This window comes from Tribolium madens, unplaced genomic scaffold (assembly GCF_015345945.1).
Source record: "Tribolium madens isolate multiple individuals breed KSU strain unplaced genomic scaffold, Tmad_KSU_1.1 Scaffold_71;HRSCAF=194;Tcas5.2_LG6, whole genome shotgun sequence".
Taxonomy (NCBI): Eukaryota; Metazoa; Arthropoda; class Insecta; order Coleoptera; family Tenebrionidae; genus Tribolium; species Tribolium madens.
The window spans coordinates 5845329-5869932 of record NW_025401041.1 but is presented as its reverse complement, the minus strand read 5'-3'; the positions used below and the strand labels follow the sequence as shown (position 1 = coordinate 5869932).

At 31.8% G+C, this 24604-nt stretch overlaps 4 protein-coding genes across 5 annotated transcripts in view; 1 reads left to right on the top strand and 3 right to left on the bottom strand.

Moving 5' to 3' along the window:
- The window catches only part of LOC123009296 (A disintegrin and metalloproteinase with thrombospondin motifs 9), a 41188-nt gene extending 24923 nt beyond the window's left edge, over positions 1–16265 (bottom strand). For both annotated transcript variants that reach the window (XM_044405497.1, XM_044405498.1), the window contains exons 1-4: positions 16137–16265; positions 13983–14296; positions 5676–5801; positions 5341–5621 (exon numbers count right to left, since the gene is read on the bottom strand). In XM_044405497.1, coding sequence (XP_044261432.1) covers positions 5341–5621; positions 5676–5801; positions 13983–14136 — 561 coding nt within the window. In that variant the 5' untranslated portion in view covers positions 14137–14296; positions 16137–16265. The remainder of the gene's footprint in view (positions 1–5340; positions 5622–5675; positions 5802–13982; positions 14297–16136) is intronic.
- Positions 16266–16809: 544 nt separating this feature from the next.
- LOC123008765 (AP-3 complex subunit delta) lies at positions 16810–23315 on the bottom strand. The gene is made up of 11 exons (XM_044404766.1): positions 22999–23315; positions 22857–22952; positions 22679–22807; positions 22492–22632; positions 22166–22435; positions 22039–22112; positions 21841–21989; positions 18276–19191; positions 17541–18077; positions 17413–17491; positions 16810–17057 (listed from the first exon to the last, which is right to left on the bottom strand). The coding sequence occupies exons 1-11, from the start codon at positions 23092–23094 to the stop codon at positions 16896–16898; spliced, it is 2649 nt and encodes an 882-aa protein (XP_044260701.1). The 5' UTR covers positions 23095–23315; the 3' UTR covers positions 16810–16895.
- On the top strand, positions 23250–23793 carry LOC123008766 (cytochrome c oxidase assembly protein COX16 homolog, mitochondrial). The gene has a single exon (XM_044404767.1). It carries the CDS (start codon positions 23463–23465, stop codon positions 23763–23765), a length of 303 nt encoding a protein of 100 aa, XP_044260702.1. The 5' UTR covers positions 23250–23462; the 3' UTR covers positions 23766–23793.
- A 34-nt stretch (positions 23794–23827) lies between these two features.
- On the bottom strand, positions 23828–24604 carry LOC123008767. Its single transcript, XM_044404768.1, has 2 exons — positions 24360–24604; positions 23828–24317 (listed from the first exon to the last, which is right to left on the bottom strand). The coding sequence occupies exons 1-2, from the start codon at positions 24492–24494 to the stop codon at positions 24213–24215; spliced, it is 240 nt and encodes a 79-aa protein (XP_044260703.1). The 5' UTR covers positions 24495–24604; the 3' UTR covers positions 23828–24212.

Genomic DNA, 24604 nt, shown 5'->3' with positions numbered 1-24604 from the left:
TCTCTTACTTTAAAATCTTAAAATTTAATAACAACGATCTTTAAATTTAAAATTTTTGAATTTTAGTCTTGATGGAAGTCTAAATTTTTAGATATCAAGTCTTGAGAACCTGAAGATCTTTAAATTTTCATAGTCTTGAATCTTTTCATAGTCTTTAAAATTTTAGAATCTTAGAAGCCTAATATCTTAACATCTCTCTAATTTTAGAATCCTGAAATTAAAAAATATTGTTCAGAATTTTAAAATCTTGATCCTCAAAATCTTAAAGTTTTAAAAACTTAAAGATCTTCAAAAATCTGCAATTTGGAATTTTAAAATTTTATTAAGAATTTTACAACCGTAAGTGTACAACTTCGAGTCTCATTTTTTTTTTAATCTTAAATTATGAAAAACCTAAAGATTTTTAAATTTTCAGTCTTAGAATCATGAAATTTCAAATTATAGAACCATAGATGCCTAATTTTAGAACCCTAAAATTCAAAAATATTGTTTAAAATTTTAACATCTCGAGCCTCAAAATTAAAAATTATTAAAACTTTTGAATCTTAAAATCCTAAAGACCTAACATTTTCAATTTCAGAATCTTGGATTCTTAATTTTAAAATCTTGTAACCTTAAAAAAGATCTTTAAATTTGCATAGTCTTTGAAATCATAGATTTTTAAATTTTAGAATCTTAGATTCTGGAATCTCAGAATGTTCAATTTTTTTTATTTCAAACCACAAAATCAACGTTTGTGGAATTCTAGAAATGGGTTTAAACATTTTGTTCCACTTAACGATGTTTTAATGCAGATCAAAGGTTTACAAACACATTAAAGCACCATCAATTTGCGTTATTACACTTGAACACTTCGGAGAGTCAATTAATTAATTATTGCGAGTACTAAACGATTTGAATATTTTCCGAGCTAAAACAACAAAACTGAATCATACTAAAATGTTCTTCCATAAAGAATAGATTCCCTATTATGGCAAATTCGCCATAAACGTTTATGACTAGTGGAAAATTATGGCCACATTAAACGTAATTTATCTGATTTTTTCTCGTCCTAAAGCTCTAGAAATTAAATCAGATTTGCAAAAAACTTGTCGTGAAAGTCCCACTTTTACTAATTTTGTCGAAATTATTTTCTCGGCAATGAGACGGGTCATTAATTCGGTTTATGACTATACTCAGACATTTAACAATAGGACAATACCCAAAGGGCGTATAATAACCCGTCTGTCGTCTCTCCGAATTTCAATAAGTCTGTTTTGTTTGTAAATTTATTTATATTTTTTAATTAATAATTACTGACAGAACCGTTAACACAATTTATCAATCAAAATGACGAAAAATATTCTCGGTTAATTAAGATATACTGTAATCCATTGAAATTAATAGGAGGTAATTAATCACTTAATTATTCAAATTGTTTACGACGGCGATTTATCACCACGTCGCTATACAGGGTGATGCTAGAAAACAATTTTTCAATGTTTTTGCTTCCAGCAAAGGGAAAAGTTTATTTAGTGTTCAATTAGCGTCTTTTTAGTGCCACCCAAGCTGTCCTACTAATCACTAAACTAAATATTTTGACGTCTCGAGGGCCTTTTACGAAAACCTTTTTTTGTCCTCGACACAATTCTCGTGGAAAACGTGTTTCCGACTCGAAATCTGTGTTTGCTTTATTTAATAAATCGGCACAAATTCGTTACTTTGTTTCTCTTCTATTTTAGTTTCTCGTTTCGGGCACGTTTAGTTCAGACAAAACACGCTTAAAAATATATTACAAAAAAAATTATTTAACCATAATTTAAAGCTATAAACGCGTTTCTTGTTTCTCGATCGAGGATTTTCGACCACTACTGGTGTCATTTTGAGGCGTGCTGGGCCTTGCGTGTGAAATCTCTCAATAAATTTTGAGGTTTCGGTGAGAAATTCGAATTTATTGTTGGTGTCTGGTTGCGAAACTCAGTTGCAGATGCAACGTACGAGTCGGGCCTTAAAAAGTAGCCTGACTGTTTTTTTTTTCTTTAAAAAAAATATGATTCTAAGTCTAAAAGGCAGTGTGGTTACGAAGATTACACTACTTTAGGATTCTAGAATACAAGAAAAGAGGTTTCGAAGTTTTAGACACTCAGGACTGTACAATTCTAAATTGCCAAGTTTCTAATATTATAGATTTTTGAAGACCTTTAAATTTCTAAAAGATTGTAAAGTTTTAATTATCTAAGATTTTAAGACATTTAAGATTCTAAAATTTTAAAATCAATGATTCCAAAGACAATGCAAATTTAAAGATCTAGGTTTTCGAAATTTGAGATTTTAAAAACTTTAAGGTTCCAAGATTCTAAAATTTAGAATCCAAGATTCTGAGCTTGAAAATGTTTGATCTTAAGTTTTTAAGATATAAAAGTTTTAATAATTGTAAATTTTGAGGCTCGAGATGTAAAATTTTAAACAATATATTTGAATTTCAGGGTTCTAAAACTTTAGAATTTGAAAAACTTAGATCTTAAAAAATCCAAAATTTTAGAATTTTTTTATTAAGAATTCTACAACAGTGAGTGTCTAGAGCTTCAAAATATATATTTTTTTAATCTTAGAATCTGAAAAACCTAGATTTTTAAATTTTCATCATTTTGGAATTTAAAAGCTTCCTAAAAACCTCTCAATCTTAGAATTTTAAAAACCTAAAGATCTCTAAATTTTCATATTCTGGGAATCGTGGATTCTAAAATTTGAGAATCTAAGGAGCTTAAATATCCTAATTTTAAAATCCTGAATTTCAAATACTTAAAATTTTAAAATCTCGAATCTCAAAATCTTAGATTATTAAAACTTTACAATCTTTAAAACTTAAAAATCTTCGAAAATCAATAATTTTAGAAACTTGGAATTTTAGAATTTTATTTAGAATTCTACAAATCGTCTGAAACTCCGAGGTCTCATTTTTTTAAATCTAAACAACCTATAGATTTTGAAATTATCATAATTTTATAATTTTGAAGCCTAGAAACCTTTAAATTTCTCTTATTTTAAAATCTTAGAATATTAATAGCAACGATCTTTAAATATTTGAATCATGGATTCTAAATTTTAGAGTCTTGATGGAAGTCTAAATTTCTTAAATACCAAATCTCGAAAACCTGAATGCAATTCTAAATTGCCAAGTTTCTAATATTATAGATTTTTGAAGACCTTTAAATTTCTAAGATTGTAAAGTTTTAATTATCTATGATTTTAAGACATTTAAGCTTCTAAGATTCTAAAATTTTAAAATCTATGATTCCAAAAACAATGCAAATTTAAAGATCTTTAGGTTTTCAAAATTTGAGATTTTAAAAACTTTAAGGTTCCAAAATTCTAATATTTAGAATCTAAGATTCCGAGATTGAAAATGTTTGATTTTTAAGTTTTTAAGATTCAAAAGTTTTAATACTTTTAAATTTTGAGACTCGAAATAATAGTTATTTATTCGACGAGTTTGAGTGTAAATCCGACTCTTTATTTGACCGGGTGGATTTTTAAACCACGAGTGCAACGAGTGGTTTACCATCCACGAGGTGGAATAAAGCGTTCGATTTACACTCAAACGAGTGGAATACAACATTTTATTCTTCGAATTAGAGTCAACAAGGCTTAAACTTGCTTTAAATCTATTAAAAATTATTTGACGTTTTGTATTGAGAAATGCCAAACTGTTGTCAAAACTTCCTTACACGGGAGAAAAACCGTAAATTTTGACAGTGTCGAAGAATAAATAATATTTTTGAATTTCAGGGTTCTAAAATTCAAAAATATAAAGGTTCAAATATTACTTTTCTAAACTTCAAGACTACAGTTTTAAATAAAATTCTATAATTCTATCATGATTACACGAGTTTGAGATTCTGAGATTTATCTGATATTAAAATTCGATACTTCTATGAATCAGAACGTTTTAGATTTTACATTTCTAAAATTTAACAATTTGGTTTCAAGTACCATTTTATGATTCTACTGTTCTGAGATTATAGAAGGATAGATCCTTCTTTAGTCTTAGAATACTCTCTAAAATTTGATCTTAAGTATTTGAAGTTCTAAAGTTTCAAGATTTTGAATATCTCAAATTTTGAGATTCAAAAAAATTAGACACTCTTGATTGTAGAATTTTTGGGGTTTCAGAATTACAAGTCTCCAAAATTAAAAGACGTAAGAACTCGAGGTTCTAAAATTTTGAAAATATTTCTTTTCAGTATTCTAGAATTCTGAGGTTTTTAATTTGGTTTTAAATTTTAGTCATGTGAAGGTTGTATTTACTTATTTTTTGAAATTTCTACTGCAATTCTAAATAAAAAAATTAAATTAGGATTAATTTTAGGATTTCACAACTTTGAGAATCTAAAATTTTTCTGATTCTAAAATTCTATATTTTTAGAAATCAAACATTAAAGGCTTCTAAAATTCTAAAATTTTAGAATTCTAAGACAGGGAAAATTTTGATTTAGATCTATAGGTTTTATTTTAAGGCTCTTAAATCTGTACGTTTGTGGGATTCTAAGATACAAAAAAGTAAGGCTTCGAAGTTCTACACTCACGAATGTAGAATTTTTGGAATTAAAAAAAAAATGAACAAAGATGTGAGAATTTCAGAATTCTAAAATTCGAAAATGTAAAGGTTCTAATGTTTCGTTACTTTTCTAAATTTCAAGACTAGAGTTTGAAATAAAATTCTAGAATTTTACAATGATTACACGAGTTTGAGATTCTGAAATTTATCTGAACGTTTTACATTTTACATTTCTAAAATTTAACAATTTGGTTTCAAGTTTTATGATTCTACTATTCTGAGATTATAGAAGGATCTAAGACTCTCTAAAATTTGATTTTAAGTATTTGAAGTTCTTAATTTTCAAGATTTTGAATATCCCAGATTTTGGGATCTGAAGTTTTAAAATTTCTAAAAATTGAGTCCCACGATTCTTAAGGTTTTCAAAATAAATTATTAAAATTTTATGCTCAGCAATCAAACGTCTAGATTCCTACCAGATAATACTTTTATTATCCATCATTCAAGGAATTAAATAGCTACCGTTGCTATAATCTCGCCTCATAACCACGATGGCCATTTTATTAAAATTACACAACCGCATCAAATCTCCAATTATGTTAAATCCTTAATTTTATTGCTCATCGTGTCGGTGCCAAGTGCCACATTAATATCTCAATAAACAACAAAGTTAAGACAATTTTACAAAAAGTTAAATTTAAATTCAATAAATGTTGCCGCAAATTCGCATGCACGACCATCACAAATTCCAACAGCAACAAAAATAAAACTGATGTCACAATTTAGATCAAAAATCAACTCACCATTCCATTACAGAGCGACACTGAAACGGCCGAATCCAAATCGTCTTTGATTTTTCCGGTATAGAAACACCCATAAATACCACTGTCTTGTTTCTTCCGATGGGTGTAGTCATCCCCAACATGGGTCACGTGTAAATCTGTTGATAAAATTTGGTCGTTGTGCTCCAACTCTAGGAAAAGCTTTCGGCCGAAAGCATTGATCACGTATCTGGGGTGTGGATCCCAAACTTCGGCCTCCTTGTGCCGAAAATGGCCGCTGTGGTGGCGCAATGGCGGCTTGTCTGCAAGAAAAATGGTCAATGGGTCGCTGGGTGGTTTTTGCCCCAGTCCTCTACCATAATTGTTGCGCATTTGGTCGAAGATTATGTCATGGGTGTGCAGGGGCAAAGGACCGATTTTCAGGGGCTTGACGAACTCGACCTCGCTGTCGAAGTCGTCCAAGTGCGTCTTTTCGATGTACTCTACAACAAGAGCAAAAAATTAAGTAGGCTAAGTGTCTCGCACTTGAACAAAATCAAGTCATCAAAGATTTTCCTCCCCTGACGCGGCCATAACCCGACCGTCTTATTTTTCTCCCCTTCTCCGGTTACGCGGCCGGTTTTCGGAATTAGGCGGCGGTGGAATTTCAATGCACAGTCAGATTGCGGGAAAAGAGGTAATCGGAAGAGGGGAACAGAGCCGGAGCGAGAGTAATGGCCGCGAGAGGGGAGGCACATATTATTATCAATTAGCGAAAACGTAAGATTTATTGCAACTGACCACACTTTAAACATAAACCAGTCACGCATTTTTATTTATGATCTGGACGTAAAAATTGATTTAAAAATAGTCGGCGAGAAATTTTCTAGTTCCATCCAGGGGTGGGGGTCGAAGGGGAAACCGCGATCAGAGAATGCGGTGTATTTTTACAGACTGCGTGATTTTTTGTGGTCGAACTAGTGTAATAAATCCGAGTACGGCCCACGCTCGGAATGTTGTAAGTTGTAAAGAGACATTGTATTACGCATTTTATTACGACGAAAAAATTTACATGAATTGCATACAACTGGTGTGAATTAATACTTTACGATTTTTCGTTGCAACAACAAAACAAGTGACGTTAGTTATGGCCGGGGGCAAGGCTGAGCAATCTTCAATAACATTATGGAATTTCATGGATTTTTATGGGAATTATATGGAATTATCAGGAAAAACCGTCCACCGACACCTTCCATGGTGTAAAGTGAGCAAGCATTGACCCCGTGACTGTTTTCTAGCACGATAAGATAACGAATTCATTCAATACAAATTACGATGTAATTAGTTGTGATTAGTCCAATTTGCGTTCGGTTCAATGTAAATTTATCGGATGACGTGAGTCGGTGGGGGCTTTGATCCGGCGTTAATTTTAACCGCTCGTAAAACCATTTAATATTCATATAGACGACCAGATGGAGAAAAAAAATCAAATACGAAACCGTAAAATCAGTTACTTATAGGTTTTGCCTAGCAATAAAAATTATCCAAAATGGTGGATGCGCCCAAATGGCCGCTGGAGGGGAAACCACAAAACCCAGTAGAGGGGGTGTTATTTAAGATCCGTATCATTTAATAAATGCGCATGTTTTCGCCACCTGTTTAACCAGAATCCTCGTCTGTCGCATAATTTTTCTCAATGAACCCGTCATTCTTTCTTAAATATGCAAAACATTCCGCTGCGGCCGTTTAACGCTGTCATTAAACGCATTAAACCGAAAATATTTTAAATATTAAAGCCGAATCATTAATCAACTGTCAAACGAATACATTCCACTAGTTTTAAGCCCAATCGTGACTTATTTTATCGAATTAAACGGCATTGAAAACGACCGTCAATGCGTTTCCTCATTCAACACTCTCTAAGGTCGCGAAAGGGGGCGAGCGCGGCCTTACCCCCACCTAAACGATGCCAATGGCCGGCTGAGGGGAAGCTGATGGCCGCCGGAGGGGAAACCCACCTGTGGCGTCGCGACGCTGTAAAATCGTGACCTTGAGAAGTGGTCGAGTGCTCGGTAAGAAAATCATCCCGACATGAATAAAACATAAGTCGGTAATCTGAGATCCCGCGTCAGGATTAGTAGTACAGTGTAAATAATAGCTTGTTGATGGTTGAAACGATGTGAATGTACGGAATTTTGATAAGAGCTCACGTCTCAGTGACAGGTAATCCAGAAATTTATAACAGAAATGAAGAGTCATTGTTCCTGCAAGCAGCAGGAAATAATCTTGCGAGTGTGTGGGTTTCGGTTATAATTTTATTCAAAGTCGAGAGTGTGGGCAAAAAGAATCGCAAGCAATTAACGCACTGGAATGACCCAAATTCTTGTATTTGCAGGAATTTTATTGTGGCGTTGTTTGCATTCCCAGCAGGAAAAAGGCAAATCACATACGGAAGTGTTTCTTCAATTTTAATTAAGGTTTGTTTGTTTAGAGGAGTTTTTAAATGATGATAAGTGGAGGTAATTACGGATAATTACCCTTGAAAATTGGTGGAATTAGGACGCGAAGTTTTGGCACGTTTTCTGCCGTCTGTTGCTAAATGTAGAGCGAGATAATATTGAACGGTGCGTGCTGAAAGATGTGTTCAAGAAGTGTGGGAAGGTTACTCCAAATTTAATTTAGATTTGTGAAACAAAATGCAAATAAAACGATAATTGAAAATTGATTAGAATAATTAATTAATTAAACACACAGGTGATTAAATAATTCGTTTTTCAGACAGAAGAGCAATTATTTCGAGAAATTTCAGCCAAAATAAATCAAAAAGTCACCCAATTAGGTCCAAAATGGTGTTATTTTTAACCGTTAAGGACGTTTTTCAGTCCAAAACACATTTTTTTCAAAATATTCTCAAAAATAAGTTTAAAAATTACCAAATGGGGAAGAAGACGATGTTTTATTATTTTTTTCAGTGTTTAAGCAAGAATATGACACAATGTTTGCATTTTTGAGCGTTTTCAAACGTTTTTCAAGCATTTACATACAAAAGACCATTTTTTTTTTAAATTGTATTAGTTTTCTTAACCTTTTGTGTTCCTCTCCTTTCATATCCATTTTTTTGGTAATAAATTAGGAATCGGAGGTTTTAATATTATTTGATTCACATTTTTCTGGTTTGTTTTTAATATATACTATTTTTTTGTTTTCCATAATTTTAAAAAAAAAATTATTTTTATTTCTGGATTTTTTCAGTTTTTGTCACAAATTCTTCCAAACTTCTTTTTATTTTTCCCATTTCTTTTGATTAATAAAATTAGTGGTTTTTATTTGTTTTTTTCTTATCATTATATGTTCCTTTCCTTTCATATTATTCATTTTTTGGTAATAAAATAGGAAGCGAAGGTTTTAATATTATTTGATTCACTTTTAACCTAACATTTTTCTGGTCTGTTTTTAATATTTACTGTTTTGTTTTACATATTTTTTTTCAGAAATTTTATTTTTATTCCTGAATTGTTTCAATTTTTGTCACAAATTTTCCTAAACTTCTTTTTGTTTTTTCCTTTTTTTTTATTAATAAAATTTGTGATTTTATTTAGTATTTGCTTTTTTCTAACACTTCGAGTTTTTTTTTCTTTCTTATTATAGATTTTTTTAGTAATAAAACAGAAAGTAGAGGTTTTAACATTATTTGATTCACTTTTAACCTAGCATTTTTCTGATCTGTTTTTAATATTTACTATTTTTTGTTTTCCATTTCTTCAACTTCTTTTTTTTTTCGTTTTTCTTTCTTTAATAAAATTAGTGATTATATTTAGTATTTGCTTAAAATTGCTATGAATGTCCTATCATTTATACATATTTTAATTTTTTTATCAGTTCTCTTTGCTTTTTTTAAGCTTTGTTACCTACTTTTATGACAAAATTTTTGCATTTTTGAGCGTTTTCAAACGTTTTTCAAGTATTGATACAATATGTTGCGAAATTTTGTAAAACAGAATGTAAAAACTCTAAATTGGTGTAATGTTTGAGCCAGAAACTCAGTTTTTTTTGCAAAATTTTGCTAAATTGGATCGCAAAATCATCAAATTGGACCAAAAGTGACTTTATTTTGCTTTTTTCGAGGGTTACGTTAAATTAAATAGAAGTCTTTAAGACCACACTTACTCTAAATAGGCCTAATTTTATTTATTTAGTTAATTCAATTGCTAATTTATTTCTCAAAAAATTATAATATTTTTTTTTATTTTCAATTCATTTCAATTATTAATTATCTTACTTATAATTAGAAAAGTACTTCAGTAGGTGGCAATTAACGCTTTACCAACATTACAAAAATACATATTGATTAAAATTACTTAAATTTAGTTACTTAATTGTAATTAGAAGAAATATTTTGGGCAATTATTGTCCCGTGACTTGAAATTTCAAATTGGGACTTAATTATAGCACTTTGTAATAACTAATTTTCCTACTTGTCTGTAATAAACCACAAAAATTTTCTTGGGAAATAATTATTTCCCAAACGTGCAATTTCCAAGTGCCTCTCACATCGTTTTATGCAATTTCAATTAATTATAATTACATGTTCCTCACCACATAAATAATTTTCTCAATTACGAAAAAAACCACCGATTATTTAACGATACTTCCTGTTGTTGTGATAATTTAAAGAGCAAATTTTTGAATTCCTGCAAAATTCCAGTTTTTGCAAATCATCTTTCCGCAATGCTTTGAACGCTAATAAAGCTTTAGAAAAGTGCAAAATTTCACTTTCTATTTTTTAGCACGTAATTCGCGAATTTTTCTCCTAATTTTTTTGAAATTAATTCGGACAAGTTCAGCAGACGGGGCCAACGACTCGCTTTGTGTATTTTTTAATCGCGAAAAATTATTTTTAGTCGCGCTGTCGTCGCTATTACACAATTCGTAAACACATCCTCGACAGTTTACAAGCGTTCGTAAATTTATTTCATAATTAAATGGAATCAGTCATCGGCGGTTCGCCTGATTACAAATTCGGGACGTTTATTTGCGCAGATGGCGCTGACCGAGAGAAAAATTCCTGCGGGAATGACTCGCGAAATTATTTTTGGATTGTCACAAGACACTTCCTGAAAATGAGTCGAACTTTCGCAATCCAGGGGGAAAAATTAACATTTTCAACAGTTGGTTAGTTTGGCATTTTGAAAGGCTCGGGGGAAAACTGCGAAAATTATTTGGGATTACTTTCTCGCAGGGATTTCACGAAAGTGAAAGCTTGCTCAAATAATAATAAAAAAATTAAAATAACTGATAATTTCGAAAGGACGATTTTTGAAAAAGATAATTCCTTTCGCACACAGAAACTAGGAATTTGCTTTTAAAAGTTCTATGTAAGTGTACAGGGTGATTAACAATAAATAAGCAATAAATTCACAATTATTTAATCTATTTCAAGACAGAATAAGCAATTTTGTTATAAAATATTAGACGCAGACGGTTATGCAGGAATTCTAAATATTTTAGTTCTACCTGAATTTTCGAAGAAGTACAAAGGTCAAATTAGAGATGCAGACGCTTAATAATTTATTATGTTACTTATTTTTATTTCTTTCATCCGAAATCGTTTTTTGATATGGCGGCCGTTCCCAATTTTTTGTTGAAATTGTATTTAACGTTTTGTTTTCCTCTCCTTTCATATCCATTTTTTTGGTAATAAAATAGGAATAGGAGGTTTTAATATTATTTGATTCACATTTTTTCGGTCTGTTTTTAATATTTACTATTTTCTTGTTTTCCATATTTGTTTATTAAAATTTTATTTTTAATTCTGGATTTTTTCAATTTTTGTCACAAATTTTTCCAAACTTCTTTTAATTTTTTCCTTTTCTTTTTATTAATAAAATTAGTGATTTTTATTTGTCTTTTTTGAACGTTATGTGTGCCTTTCCTTTCATATTATCCATTTTTTTGGTAATAAAATAGGAAGCAGAGGTTTTAATAAATATTACTTGATTCACTTTTAACCTAGTCTGTCTTTAATTTTAAATATTTGCAATTTTTGTTATCCATATTTTCTAATAAAAATTTTATGATTATTCCTGAATTTTTTCAATTTTTGTCACAAATTTTTCGAAACTTCTTTTTATTTTTTCCTTTTTTTCATTGATAAAATTAGTAATTTTTTTATTAGCTTTTTTTAACCTTTTGTGTTCCTTTCATTTCATATCCATTTCTTGGTAATAAAATAGGAAGCGGAGGTTTTAAAATTATTTGACTCACTTTTAACCTACCATTTTTCTGGTCTGTTTTTAATATTTACTATTTTTTGTTCTCCATATTTTTTTCGGAAATTTTATTTTTATTCCTGAATTGTTTCAATTTTTGTCACTTTTTCCAAACTTTTTATTCCTTTTTTTTTCATTAATAAAATTAGGTTTTTTTTGCTTTTTTTAACCTTTTGTGTTCCTTTCCTTTCATATCCATTTTTTTGGTAATAATATAGGAAGCGGAGATTTTAATAGAAATAATAGAAATCAGAGGTTTTAATATTATTTGATTCACTTTTAACCTAACATTTTTCTGGTCTGTACTAAATTTTAAATATTTACTATTTTTTGTTTTCCATATTTTCTTCCAAAAATTTTATTTTTATTCCTGGATTTCTTCAATTTTTGTCACAAATTTTTCCTAACTTCTTTTTGTTTTTTCCTTTTTTTATTGATAAAATTAGTGATTTTTTATTTGCTTTTTTAATCTTTTGTGTTTCTTTCCTTTCATATTATCCATTTTTATTTGGTATGTAATAAAATAGGAAGCGAAGATTTTAATATTATATGATTCACTTTTAACCTAACAGTTTTCTGGTCTGTTTTTAATATTTACTATTTTTTGTTTCCATATTTTTTTTCAAAAATTTTATTTTTATTCTTGAATTTTTTTAATTTTTTCCACAAATTTTCCCAAACCTCTATTTTTATTTTTTCCTGTTTTTATGAATAAAATTAGTGATTTTATTTAGTATTTGCTTTTTTTAACCCTTTGGGTTTCTTTTCTTTCATATCATCCATTTTTTTGATAATAAAATAGAAAGCAGAGGTTTTAATATTCTTTGATTCACTTTTAACATTTTTCTGGTCTGTTTTTAATTTTAAATATTTACTATTTTTTGTTTTCCATATTTTCTTCCAAAAATTTTATTTTTATTCCTGGATTTTTTCAATTTTTGTCACAAATTTTTCCAAACTTCTTTTTGTTTTTTCCTTTTTTTTTTTGATAAAATTAGTAATTTTTTATTTGCTTTTTTAATCTTTTGTGTTTCTTTTCTTTCATATTATTTATTTTTTTACTAATTCTACTACATATTTTTTGTTTTCCATTTCTTTAACTTCTCTTTTTTTTCTTTAATAAAATTAGTGATTATATTTAGTATTTGCTTAAAATTGCTTTATATGTCCTGTCACTTATACATATTTTTTTATTAGTGTTTTTTGCTTTTTTGTTTGTTTTTTTTTAAGATTATAGGTACCTCCATTTTTAAGCTTTGTTACCTAGTTTTTTTTTTCTTTAACTCTTTGTAACTATTTTTTTTTCATTGATAAAATTGAAAACTTTACTCAAAATGTGTTTAAAGTTGCTGTGAATAGATGAAATCAGCTACTTTATCTTATTAAACAAGTGTAAATTGCCTATCCAATGCTATTTGGAGCAAACTTTAACTATTTTAATAGTAAAATCTAAAATTTACAAGTCTTTTATAATTTTTTTAATTTCTGACACTGCTTTTTTGCAACTGTAAATTAATATTTTGATTTTATTTAATTGAAAGGACTTGAAATTAATAAAAACGACAAAATATTGTTCATTAGTTTATTAGAGTCCAAAATTACAACAAAATAAAAGATAAATTAATTTTTCACACACAGTTTGTCAAAAAACGTAAATTTCTCAACTCTCCAAACAATGCGCTATTAAAAATCGTTTGTTTTCGGTCATTGTTTCACTCAACAATACATCGATTAATAAACAAAATACTTGAAGCGCCAACCGTCTGCCATCCCTATTAAACCATAAGTCATCGATATATTCCAACCAATTAGTCGCAACATCGTTAACACGAATTAAAGACGATCGTGATTCATCATCTCAAATATTTTTTGAAAAAATTAACTGATTCTCAAGAGTAAAATTTTCCGAAATTTTGTTTTTTTAAGTCTCCAAAATTTTTATTTTTTTTAATGATAAAAAAATAAACAAGCTGTCATTTTGAGAAAAAAATCGTATATAACTCAAAAACAAAAATTTTTATTCTCGAAACACGATCAAATTATTTAAAAAACCGTCTAGTTCCATATTTTTTGTTCACCCTGTAAACACGCTTATCAGTGTTTTCCGAGCCTTGACCCTTGTCGTTTTCCCGCCGTCTGCTGAAAATTCGGCAAAGTCAAGGTCGGCGACCATTAGCACCATGATGGTACATAGCCCATGGCAAGGCCGTCGCCATTAGAGGGGGGCGGCGACCACCGCGCTCAAATTGCAAAACCAAATACCGAGTGGACCCAAAAAAATTTGTTTGTTTTATAATGTTTGTGTTCGTTGACCTAGCTTCTAGACTCATCTGTCAGCGAAATTTTTTACACGACTCAATAAAACCGACGTATAAATAAATAAATCAGCTACAGGGTGTGCGATATAAAACTCACCTTTCTGCTTGACGCTCGTGGCGATTTTCTCTTGTTTGTGCTTGAAGGCCCCCTGGCCCAGCATGATCCAAACGGTGGCGATGAGGGCCCCCAATGCCAGGATGCACACGCCGATCAGTGCTGTGGTACAGCGATGTTTCACCTTGGCGCACATCGCGAATTTTTTCTCCAACCCCCCGATTATTATCTATTCGAAACGCGCGAAATTAACAGACCGTTCCTGAAGTCGCTGGCGAAGGAGAAAAGCGGGAGAATCATTGTTCGTGCGTGGGGGCGCGACTGCACCTTAATCACACATCTTCCAAGCTGGAAAACTGAGAAAATTGAGTGAAAATGGGCGGGAAAACTGCTTTCGTAATCTGATTTATAATTAGAAACGATGTTAAATACATATTTTTTGCGTAAATAACTATAAATTATTTTTTTTATTACATGGTGTTTAGAAAAACACATTTTCTTGGAGATTAGTATTTCAGAATTATTTATTTTCTTTTAATTGATAAAAAATGTTTAAGAATGGTCGCTCGAAATTTCCGCTGTAGACCATAAAATGAAATTTTATTTAGAGCTTATTTACTACTTTTACTACCTTGGCATTAAAAGTGACACTTTCGTGTTTGTTTGCACATTTAGATACGATTTTTGCAAGCAAATTTCCGACTTTAATTTAAAAATACCCACAGGGTGATTAATAAGATTAATATGCACAAAATATTAAGAAATATGCTCCAATATATGCCAAATATGCATCGATATGCAAAATTTTGAATAATAAAAAGTCAAACGTTTTTTTAAAGTATTTATTTTTTGAAAAAACTAATAAAGTTCTATAAAAATGTGATGTTTTATCAAAAATAAAATTTTTCGAAATTTTTATTTTGTTTTTGAGTTTTACAAAAATATTATTTTTTTTWAAWKGGMASCCMMCMAAAWRAATTTTYTTTCATGAAGATTATGATCTAAGGGATTACAACTATCTACTTTGTATTAAATTATTTTTTGACATATATCGCAATTTAGACAACAAAAATCGAATAACAAAACAAAATTTTGTTCTTAAAATAAGATCATTTTTTATATTACTTTAATTTATATTAATTATTATTTTTTGGAAACCAATGATTAAAAAAAAAACGCTTGGTTCAATACAATTTAAAAAGGAAACACTCAGCAGGGTACTAATTTTTTGAGTTTGGCTTACGAATTACCGGTTGTTTTCTCTTTAAAATATTTTGTAATCGCATCATTTTTCATTAACTGTCCAATTTTTAACTTGAACTGAAATTTTTAATCGGAAATTAGTGATTTGAAGAAAATATGCACAAATATGCAATATTTCCTAAAATATGCACCAAGTTGCCAAAATATGCATTTTTTATTTGGCTTATTTTAATTAAAAAACATTAGATATGCATAGAAAAATTACAATTTTGTTGATATACCTCTTAATAACAAATATGCATTTTGCATCTAATCCGAGCCTTAGTGATTAAACTAATAATGCTTTTTTCGTAATAATAAACGATGGACTTGATTTCCGTGTGAAAAAGTGCAATTTTGCGTCCCTTCCGATAAAAAATCTTAATTTATCAATGACGTAATCGAAATTACGTTAATTATTTGAAAAAAACTGACATATAGTGGAATTGGAATTACACACACTTGATATAATCGGCGAACATCTTAGAGTAATTATCATGAAAAAACGTAAGGTTACAACGATTTTAATAGCGTTTAATAAAAGTGAAAGAGATTGACGTTAAATCCGAAACAACACTTAAGGAAAAACATAAAAAATGCATAAAGCAGAGGAAGGAAACAGTAAATTGTCAATTCTAGCTTTAGTAACCGAAAATTGAAAAAAATTGAACTTGGCGTAACCTCAATTTCGCAATAGCAATAAACTGTTGAATTTTTTATTGTAAATTCAACAATTTATTCCGTGCTAAATATGCTAGTATAGTCAATTCAACACTCATTATACGAACGAAATTTCCTGTTTTAATACCCCGACCATTGACCTAATAAAATTACGAAATTTTAGCAAAAACTTTGTGCACATTTTAAAAACCAAAAAATTTTCGTAAGCTAAAATTCGAGTGGGCCGGGTGTTATGAATGGGCAACAAAAGCGAATCGATTTTGCGTGACTTACTTGATTTGGAATCGTTGATATATACAGGGTGATGGCACAATCGCGAACGCGCGATCTCTGAAACCGCGACTGAAACTGTTTCCCGCACGCACGAACGCTCGATGAAGACTAAATTCGAGACGGCCGCGACTTCTCCCACGAGCCGAGAGCGGGAGTGGAGGGCCAAAAAGCGGGTTTCTCGCCCGGTTGTCAACCACAGGGCGAAAAAGTCCACTTTTTCGCCCTCCTGTGACGGTAATTCATTTACCACTCTCGTTTTTTCTGATTAGTACTTACCGCCCGGGCGGTAATAGAAATTTTGACTAATTGAGTTTTTAGTGTTTTAAAAATATCGGCTTTGAAGTCTGAATGATTTAATGAAAGTAGCCGGAAGTCTGGCAATCAAACTTTTATGTGTGTTATACAACGCGAAACATTACTAGACAAAATATTTTTTTTCTCGAATTTATTTTTAATTTATTCATCTTTTAATTAACGCTACTAAGGTCAAGGTCTGTTCGTTACGTCACTTTGAAATGAATGAAATTTTTCGGCAAAAACGGAATTCTTCATTAGCAACTAAAAGCCACTCACCTCTATTAAGCTTATCGTCCGTAACCTACCTTCAATATCTTTGGCCGATAAATCTTGACCCAACGCCTCCCACCCTTCATGTGACACAAGAAAAACGACATTTGATATCTTTATCGCTTCTTTAATAAACAATAATACAATAACATGATTAATTTGTATGATTATAAAATGATTTGTGGAGAAAAATCATTGGAATTCCTTACTGGGTGTTGAAATACCTAACGCTTCTTCGTACCCAGAGGTCGGTTTCTTCTTCTTCGACTTACCTTCTTTATCCTTCTTCTCTTTCTTGTCCTTTTTCAATTTCTTTGATTTCTTCTCCCCTTTCTTCTTTCCTTCTTTCTCGCCCTGAAATCATGATTCATAAAACTTCTTTCATCACACCGATTAATTCGTTTAAAAATATCAAAGGATTATCTGTTTCGTCTGGGGGCTGTCAACACTGTAGATTAAAAACGACAACACAAGAATTGTTTTTTCGACTCACTCTGTACATTTTGTGTATTTTTATTACGTAATTGAAAAATGTGTACATTTGTGATGAAAAAATATTTATAGTCTCGATAAACTTTCCTGGATGTATAATAACCCAAATCAGATAATCATTTATTGACAGTGTGTTTAAACGTCTCGGGCCGTTTTATTATGATGATAAAGACGAAGAAAATAAACGAAAAATGTGGGTGGTCTTAAATTTCATTACCTTCTTTTTCGATTTTTTCACTTTCTTTTCCTCCTCCTTCGCCTCGACTGCCTTGACCGGAGACTCATAAACCGGAGGCCTGAAACTTTTTTATTAACCAACAAAACAACAAGTTCTAGAAAACAAACAATTCTAGATCAATATTGAGTGCCCTATGGGGGTCATCGACATGTCCATGACTACTATCCGAATCCGACAACGTCGCCCCTTCAGGCAACTCCAAATCCCTTTTAACCTCCACAACTGGTCCCTCATTCGCATTTTCCTCATCTGAAGAACTTTCATTCTTGTGTTTCTTCTTTTTATTCTTCTTTTTCGTCTTCTTCCGACTCGCATTCATGTTCAAATACTTATCGGAACGTTTCTGACCTACGACTTTCAACGGTACGTTTAAATCAATTTCAGCGACCGGAATATTATCAATATTGCTATCGTTTGCATTCTTATCAACGTCAGATGTTTTGAGATAGTGTGGATTGTTTTGTTGTTCGTATTTCCGGGCTTCGCGACTCTTCCGGATCTCTTCCTCAGTCGGTTCCGGTTGGTACCGAACCGAATTACCGAAGTCCTTGTCGGTTTTGATGAAGAGGTTGTCGAGGACTTCGTGGTCGCTCGACGAGTCGGAGTCATCAGGGGGCTCGTTGATCCAAGCGTCCAAATCTAACCTAATAAAAAGCATGATTTGAATTACAGGAAACTGTAATCAGAAATTTTAATTTTCAGCTTATCAACAAAAAAATTTAGCTTAAAATTATTTAAAACTGTAATAATTTAAATAAAAGTAAGTTTTTTCAACTGTCTTGACCACAAGAATTGGTAATTTTCAGTATTGGGATTACAGAAACCTGTAATTGGATAATTACCCTTCCGGTATTGGAACCTTCTTCTGCGCCTTGGGGGCCACCGGATTCAGCTCCCCCATAAACAGTGCGAGTAAATCCCCCGAGACTAAATTCTCCTTCGCCCCCTCCTCCTCCATCACCTTCTCGATCTCCTCCTTGACAATCTGCACTATAATAAGCGACGTACTGGACCTCTCCTGCACCTCCAACTCCCCCGATTTCAAACTCTCCCCCAACTTGAGACAGATATCATCACACAGCCCCAAAATCTCCCCATATTGCCCCTCCTCCTCATAGCCTCGCATCACATGAGCGAACAATTTAATAATGTTGTGTATAAAAACGGCTTCAATGTGTTGGGGTAAACTCTTGTATTTCAACATGGCTCTTAATGTCTTCTCGGGTTGTTTCAACTCGGAGGCAAACTCCCCACAGAGCCACGCCGCCGCATACAACACCTCTTGCATGATGGTAAATTGGGACGTCGATGAATAAACGTCCAAAAGTTGCGCCATTTCCGAGACGGCAAAAGGACGAATCGCTTGGACGCGTATACAAACGTCCATTAGTTGGGCACCGATCACGTGGCCCTGCTTCGATCCGAACTCCATCTGGGCGAGTTCGACCAAAACAGTGACGTACCATTCGAAATTTGTAACAAATTGGTAGTTGTTTTGGGAACAAATCAAAATGATTTTGCTGAGGAGTTCGTCGCGATAGATGGTACCTTCGGCTTTGTCCATATGGAGCATTAGTTTTTTTACGATTTCCATTAGATTTTTCTTGGAGACCATGCCGTAGAGTAGGTCTAAAGCTCGTAGTCGGATTGACTCGTCTTTGTCCTCCAAACATTGCAAAATCAAGTCTTTGTGGGCTTGGACGCTCTTCGGGTGCGTTTTGAGGATTTTCGACATGGCCAAGAGGCCCAAATACTTCACTTTAATTGATTTATTCATTAGAACAGGCGATAATTATTTAATTTATAATGCGAGTGAGCAATGCCAAAGTCACGTGAAGGAAGATATCGACATAGCAAAAAAAGAAAAAACTATGGAAAATGGAAAGACTAGAGAAGACAAAAATTAAATAAAAAAGAAAAAAGGAAAAAAAGGCAAATAATAGTGGGGAATACGTGAATATAAACAACGAATGAGGAATATGCAATTTCAAAAAGCCAATAAAAAAGGATAAAAAAGATTGAAAAACAGAGAGTTTGAGAGGCAACAAAACAAAACTAGTTAAAACATAACGAACAATCACTGGAAGAAACTAAAAGCCAAAAAGAACGGTGAAAAAGACAGACAAATAAACTGAGAAAAAGGAAGCAATAAATAGAAATAAAAAATTATAAAACATAGAAAAATTAAAGATAAAACCGTCCAAAATAGAACTGCAAAACTCAGAAACACAACGTTACAGAGGGAGAGAGAGTACAGAATATTAGAACAGAAAAAAATAAATGTAAAATCAGTAAAAGAAACAAATATTTAAAAGAAGAGATAACACGAAAAAATAAAAGACAGTGCAAAAAGCAAATTTTAAAAAACCAATCTAAATCTGGAACAATAAAACAGAATAACAGAAGGCAGAAAGACCAAAGAAAACAAATTCAAAATTTTGTGAATTTTTGAACACCAAATAAAATTCTATTTCTAAAAAAAACTGCTTAAAACATAAAAAAATGTGAAACACAAAGCACATGAGTACTAAAAGTTAAAAAAGGGAGAAAGCTGTATAAACACATGAGGCGAAAAATATAAACAATAATAAGAGAAGATAAAAGAATAGAATCATAAAAAAAATATAAAAAAACGGACGAAAACGTTAGAAAGAGAGAGAGAAAGTATAGAGTGATTAGAATGGGAAAAAATAATGCAAAATCAGTGAAAGAACTAAAAAAAGACAAAGATAAACACATAAGAAACAAAGACAAACAGTGCAAAAAAACAAAGTTTTAAAAAGGAAATAGATCTAAAATTGAAAAAACGAGACTAAACAATAACAATTAAAAATAGGAAAACTGAAAAAAACGAATTGAAAATTTTGTAGATTTTTTAAACACTAAAGAAAATTCTATATTTAAATAACTAAAAAAAATTAAAACAAAATGATTACAGTAGAAAAAAATATTGCAAAATCGGTTAAAGAAACGAAAAATTAAAAAAGACAATAGTAAATAAATAATAAAACAACAAACACAAAGAGTGAGAAAAACAAATTTAAAAAAGTAAGTAGATCTAAAACAATAAAACAACAGTACTGAAAAGAAGAAACAATAAAAAACAAACTTATAAAAAAAACTTATGAAACATAGAAAAACTTAATGATAAAACCGTCCAAAATAGAACTGCAAAACACAGAAACAGAGAAAAACGACAACGTTAAAGAGAGAGAGAGAGAGAACACAGAATAATTAGAATAGAAAAAAATGAATGTAAAATAAATAAAAAAATATATAGTTAAGAAAAAGAGATAAAAGCAAAGAATAAAAAACAAACAGTGTAAAAAAAAACAAATTTAAAAAAGCAAATCTAAAACTGGAACAATGAAACCGGATAACAGAAGGCAGAAACACCAAAGAAAACGAATTAAAAATTTTGTGAATTTTTAACAGTAAATAAAGTTCTATTTCTAAAAACACATAAAAAATATAAAACGCAGAAACACAGTTAGACTAAAAATTAAAAAAAGGAAGGAAAACACATGAGGCAAGAGGTATAAACATCAATTAGAGAAGATAAAAGAACAGAATCATATAAAAATTTAAAAAAATACACAAAAACGTTAGAGGAAGAGAGAAAAACTATATAGAATGATTAGAATGGAAAAAAATGCAAAATCAGTGAAAGAGTCAAAAAAAGACAAAGGTACATACATAATAAATACATAATACAAAATAAAAGAAACAAAGACAAACAGTGCTAAAAACAAAGTTTAAAAAAGGAAACACAATCTAAAATGGGAAAAACGAGACAAAACAATAACAATAAAAAGAAGACTAAAAAACGAATTAAAAATTTTGTAGATTTTTTAAACACTAAATAAAATTCTATTTTTAAAAAACTACTTAAAACAAAAAAAAAATAAAACAAAATGATCACAGTAGAAAAAAAATAATGCAAAGAAAAGAAAAATAAAAAAATGACAAAGGTAAATAATAAAAAAACAAGGACAAACAGTGCGAAAAACAAATTTAAAAAGTAAATAGATCTAAAACTGAACCAATAAAACAAAATAATAACAATAAAAGAAAGAAAGGCCAAAGAAAACGAATTAAAAATTTTGTGAATTTTTTTAACATTAATAAAATTCTATTTCTAAAAAACTGCTTAAAAAAATTGTACAGAAGAAGCAAACGAGAAAAGACAAAAACTGTCTAAAACAGAAAACTGCAAAACGCAAGCACACTTATTAATGTGACAAAAAGTGAAAAAAGTTGAAAAATAAAAGAAACGACAGTCAGAAATAAAAAAATATATTGCAAAGAACATTTGAAAGAATCGCAGATAGAAAAAAGCAAAAACAGAAACAGATCACGTGACTCTTCAGACTACCCCACTCGCTAAAAGCATGCAAAAAATCTTACAATTTTGGTCGGAATCCTCGATCAAGATTCGCAATTTTTGGACACAAAGTTGTATACTAGCGGCATGATTGGGCATCCCTGACGATATCGTAATCAAGACTGCTATGACCGTATTTATACACTCATACAAAAGACTCATCGCCGAAGTGCTACAATAACAATACCAGTGACGTGGGGGCACAGGGGGCGCAACTTTACCTGTGTATGAGATTCGTCAAAGGCTCAATCAACTTTTGACCTAGTCTAGGCTCAAGCGGAGTCAGGGCACCAAACTAAAAACAAAGCGTTACGTGCCAAGGGGGCTATCAATTTTCGACCCACTTACAAGTTTAATTATTTTAATTAACATCCAATTATTCGTACTGGTTGTCATTAGTTTGAAGAAAACAGGGGCCAGACTTAGGTAATTTTTGGGGTTTTTCCGTGCTAATTCACACACTACATTGACGGCAGCTGATTGTACCCCCGGATCGGGGTCCTCCAACTTCTCTTTCAGCTTGGGAAAGGCAGGACGTAGGGCTTCGGGGTACTTGAGGAACACTTTGTACATCATGAGAACGGCTTTTTTACGAATGTACGGCTTAGTGGAACTCAACTAAAATTGTTTTACGTTAATTAAACATAATTGTAATTAATTAATTAATTAATTACAAGAGTTAAAATATCATTTGAGAGGTCTCTGGCCAAGTCTGTGCTAATATAACAACTGAGGGACGTCAAAGCCAGCCCTGATTCGTACTGATTTTGCGAGTTTAACTCCTTCCTAATCATATTAGTGGTCAACATGAGCAACTAAAATTCTAATTAATTACAATTCAATTGGAGTTAATTTTCTCACCTCTGAATCACAATGAAACGATTGACTAGCTGCGAGATAACCAATCCGTTTCAAAGTAAACTTACTCGAACTCATAACTTCGATAATATTGAAGCCGGCCCACGAAATATCATACCCCAACATTTGCAACTAAAAATTCGACTCCCAATCGAGAAAATTCAATTAATTAATTACTCACATAAGTCAATTTCGCAATTGCGTTACTCTTGACTGATAGATTATCCTGTCGCAGCTCCTGCTTGATGTCCTCCATACATTGCGAGATGTATTTAGCCTGGAATCAGGGGGGTACTAAACATAACCTCAAATTTACAACCCACCTCATTTTCCTTATTATTACGAATACCGCGGACTAAATCGGTCAAGTTCTTGTCGAACATGCGTTCAATGTTCCCTTTAACCTTCTTTAAGGCCATTTTGGGGCAAAAACACACAAAAACGAAATCGGGAGGCGACTTCACTAATTTGCTCAAATTGTGGCAATATTCCCGCACCAAATCGTCCGGAGTCCAGTTCTTTCATATCACAGGGGGGTTATAAGGGGCGCACGAGCGTTCGCCCCGTTTTGTTACTTTTCAAGCCACGTTGACAAGTGACAATTGACAGAACACAGTGGCGGCTCGTCTCGATTTAAATTAAGAAATAAATTAAAAAACTGACTTGTGCCCCCTGACGAGTTGTAAAGTTAACCACAGTCGGCTACTATTCCATTGGGGTACTATCTCTATCAGGTTTTTACCACCAATTCTTGTTTTTTTCATTGATGTGTTGACATAACCTCAAAATGTTGGATAACGTGGGGGCTAAAATCAGCCAGTTTTTAAATCGGCGTTCAGTGAGATACGGTCTGCCGTTCCTACTTGTCGTTCTGGGGGGCTCGTTTGGGCTTCGCGAATTTGCGCAATTGAGATATCAATTTTCGAGAGTCTCGAGTGTGAAGCCTGAGGAAATGAAGAAGTTGGGGGTGGAAATGAAGAAACCGGGGGAGGTCACACTGGAGTCGGAATACGAGAAGATTAAGAAGATTGATATTGATAATTGGGAGCAGGTTCGGGGGCCCCGGCCGTGGGAAGAGAGCACACAATAATTAATTGTAAATAAAATTTTCAAGTCTTTTTGTGTGTTTTTTTTAGTAGAAAAAGTCCAAAGTGGATGTTCATATATTTTTATTCCCATGCACATATTTCATGTAACACTTTAAGACACCTTAGGATATTACAAATGACACACTTATTAAAAGTTTCGTCAAAATATTGCTTCAGCAAAAGAGTTTTTATTACCGACAACCGTTCCTCGGGACGGTTTCTCAATTTAAAATGATAATATTGTCAAAATAATTGACAGAATTCCCTAAATCTACACATTTTAATTGCTTATCAAGGGTCGTGGCTTATTGTCTCATGAGGGGCCACTTATTTACAAAAATAAATCGTTTTTTGTCGGTAATAAAATAAAAATTTAAAACTCTACCTATGACATAGAATGTTTAAAAAATCGTGGTCCGTGTCCGTTGCCGTGTCGTCTTGGGGGTCATCTAATGTGCGGGGGCTTCCCGTTTGTAGAAGAGCTTGCTTTCGGGGTGCCACCGTGGGGGCGCATCGGCTTGGTACTCCTCCTTCTCGACCTCATTTTCGAACAACTAAACAAGATTCAAAAAGCCAAATTCGAAATTCCTACTCACATCTTTGAGCAACTCCCGGAGTTTTTCAATCCTGTCCCCATTGGACCTCGTTGGTAAATACCTGCCTTCACTTTGAACCGCTAAAGTGGCAAAAATGACGAAAACAAGAGCTAAAACTAACTTCCTATCGAACATTTTCTTTAAGTTAAAATAAAACGTCTCTTCTAGCTAAATGCAACTGAATAACTGACTCGCAACCCCCACATTGCAACTTTTATACCCCCGAGGTGGCGTGGGCGAAACTA

Coding starts and splice junctions, on each gene's coding strand:
- LOC123008765 (XM_044404766.1), bottom strand. CDS start 23,094: ATGGCCTTAAAGAAGGTTAAAGGGAACATTGAACGCATGTTCGACAAG. Junction 22,113..22,165: donor TAATTAAAATAATTAAACTT/GTAAGTGGGTCG, acceptor CTTTGTTTTTAG/TTTGGTGCCCTGACTCCGCT. Junction 17,492..17,540: donor CTCAATATTGATCTAGAATT/GTTTGTTTTCTA, acceptor AAAAAGTTTCAG/GCCTCCGGTTTATGAGTCTC.
- LOC123008766 (XM_044404767.1), top strand. CDS start 23,463: ATGTTGGATAACGTGGGGGCTAAAATCAGCCAGTTTTTAAATCGGCGT.
- LOC123008767 (XM_044404768.1), bottom strand. CDS start 24,494: ATGTTCGATAGGAAGTTAGTTTTAGCTCTTGTTTTCGTCATTTTTGCC. Junction 24,318..24,359: donor TCCGGGAGTTGCTCAAAGAT/GTGAGTAGGAAT, acceptor AATCTTGTTTAG/TTGTTCGAAAATGAGGTCGA.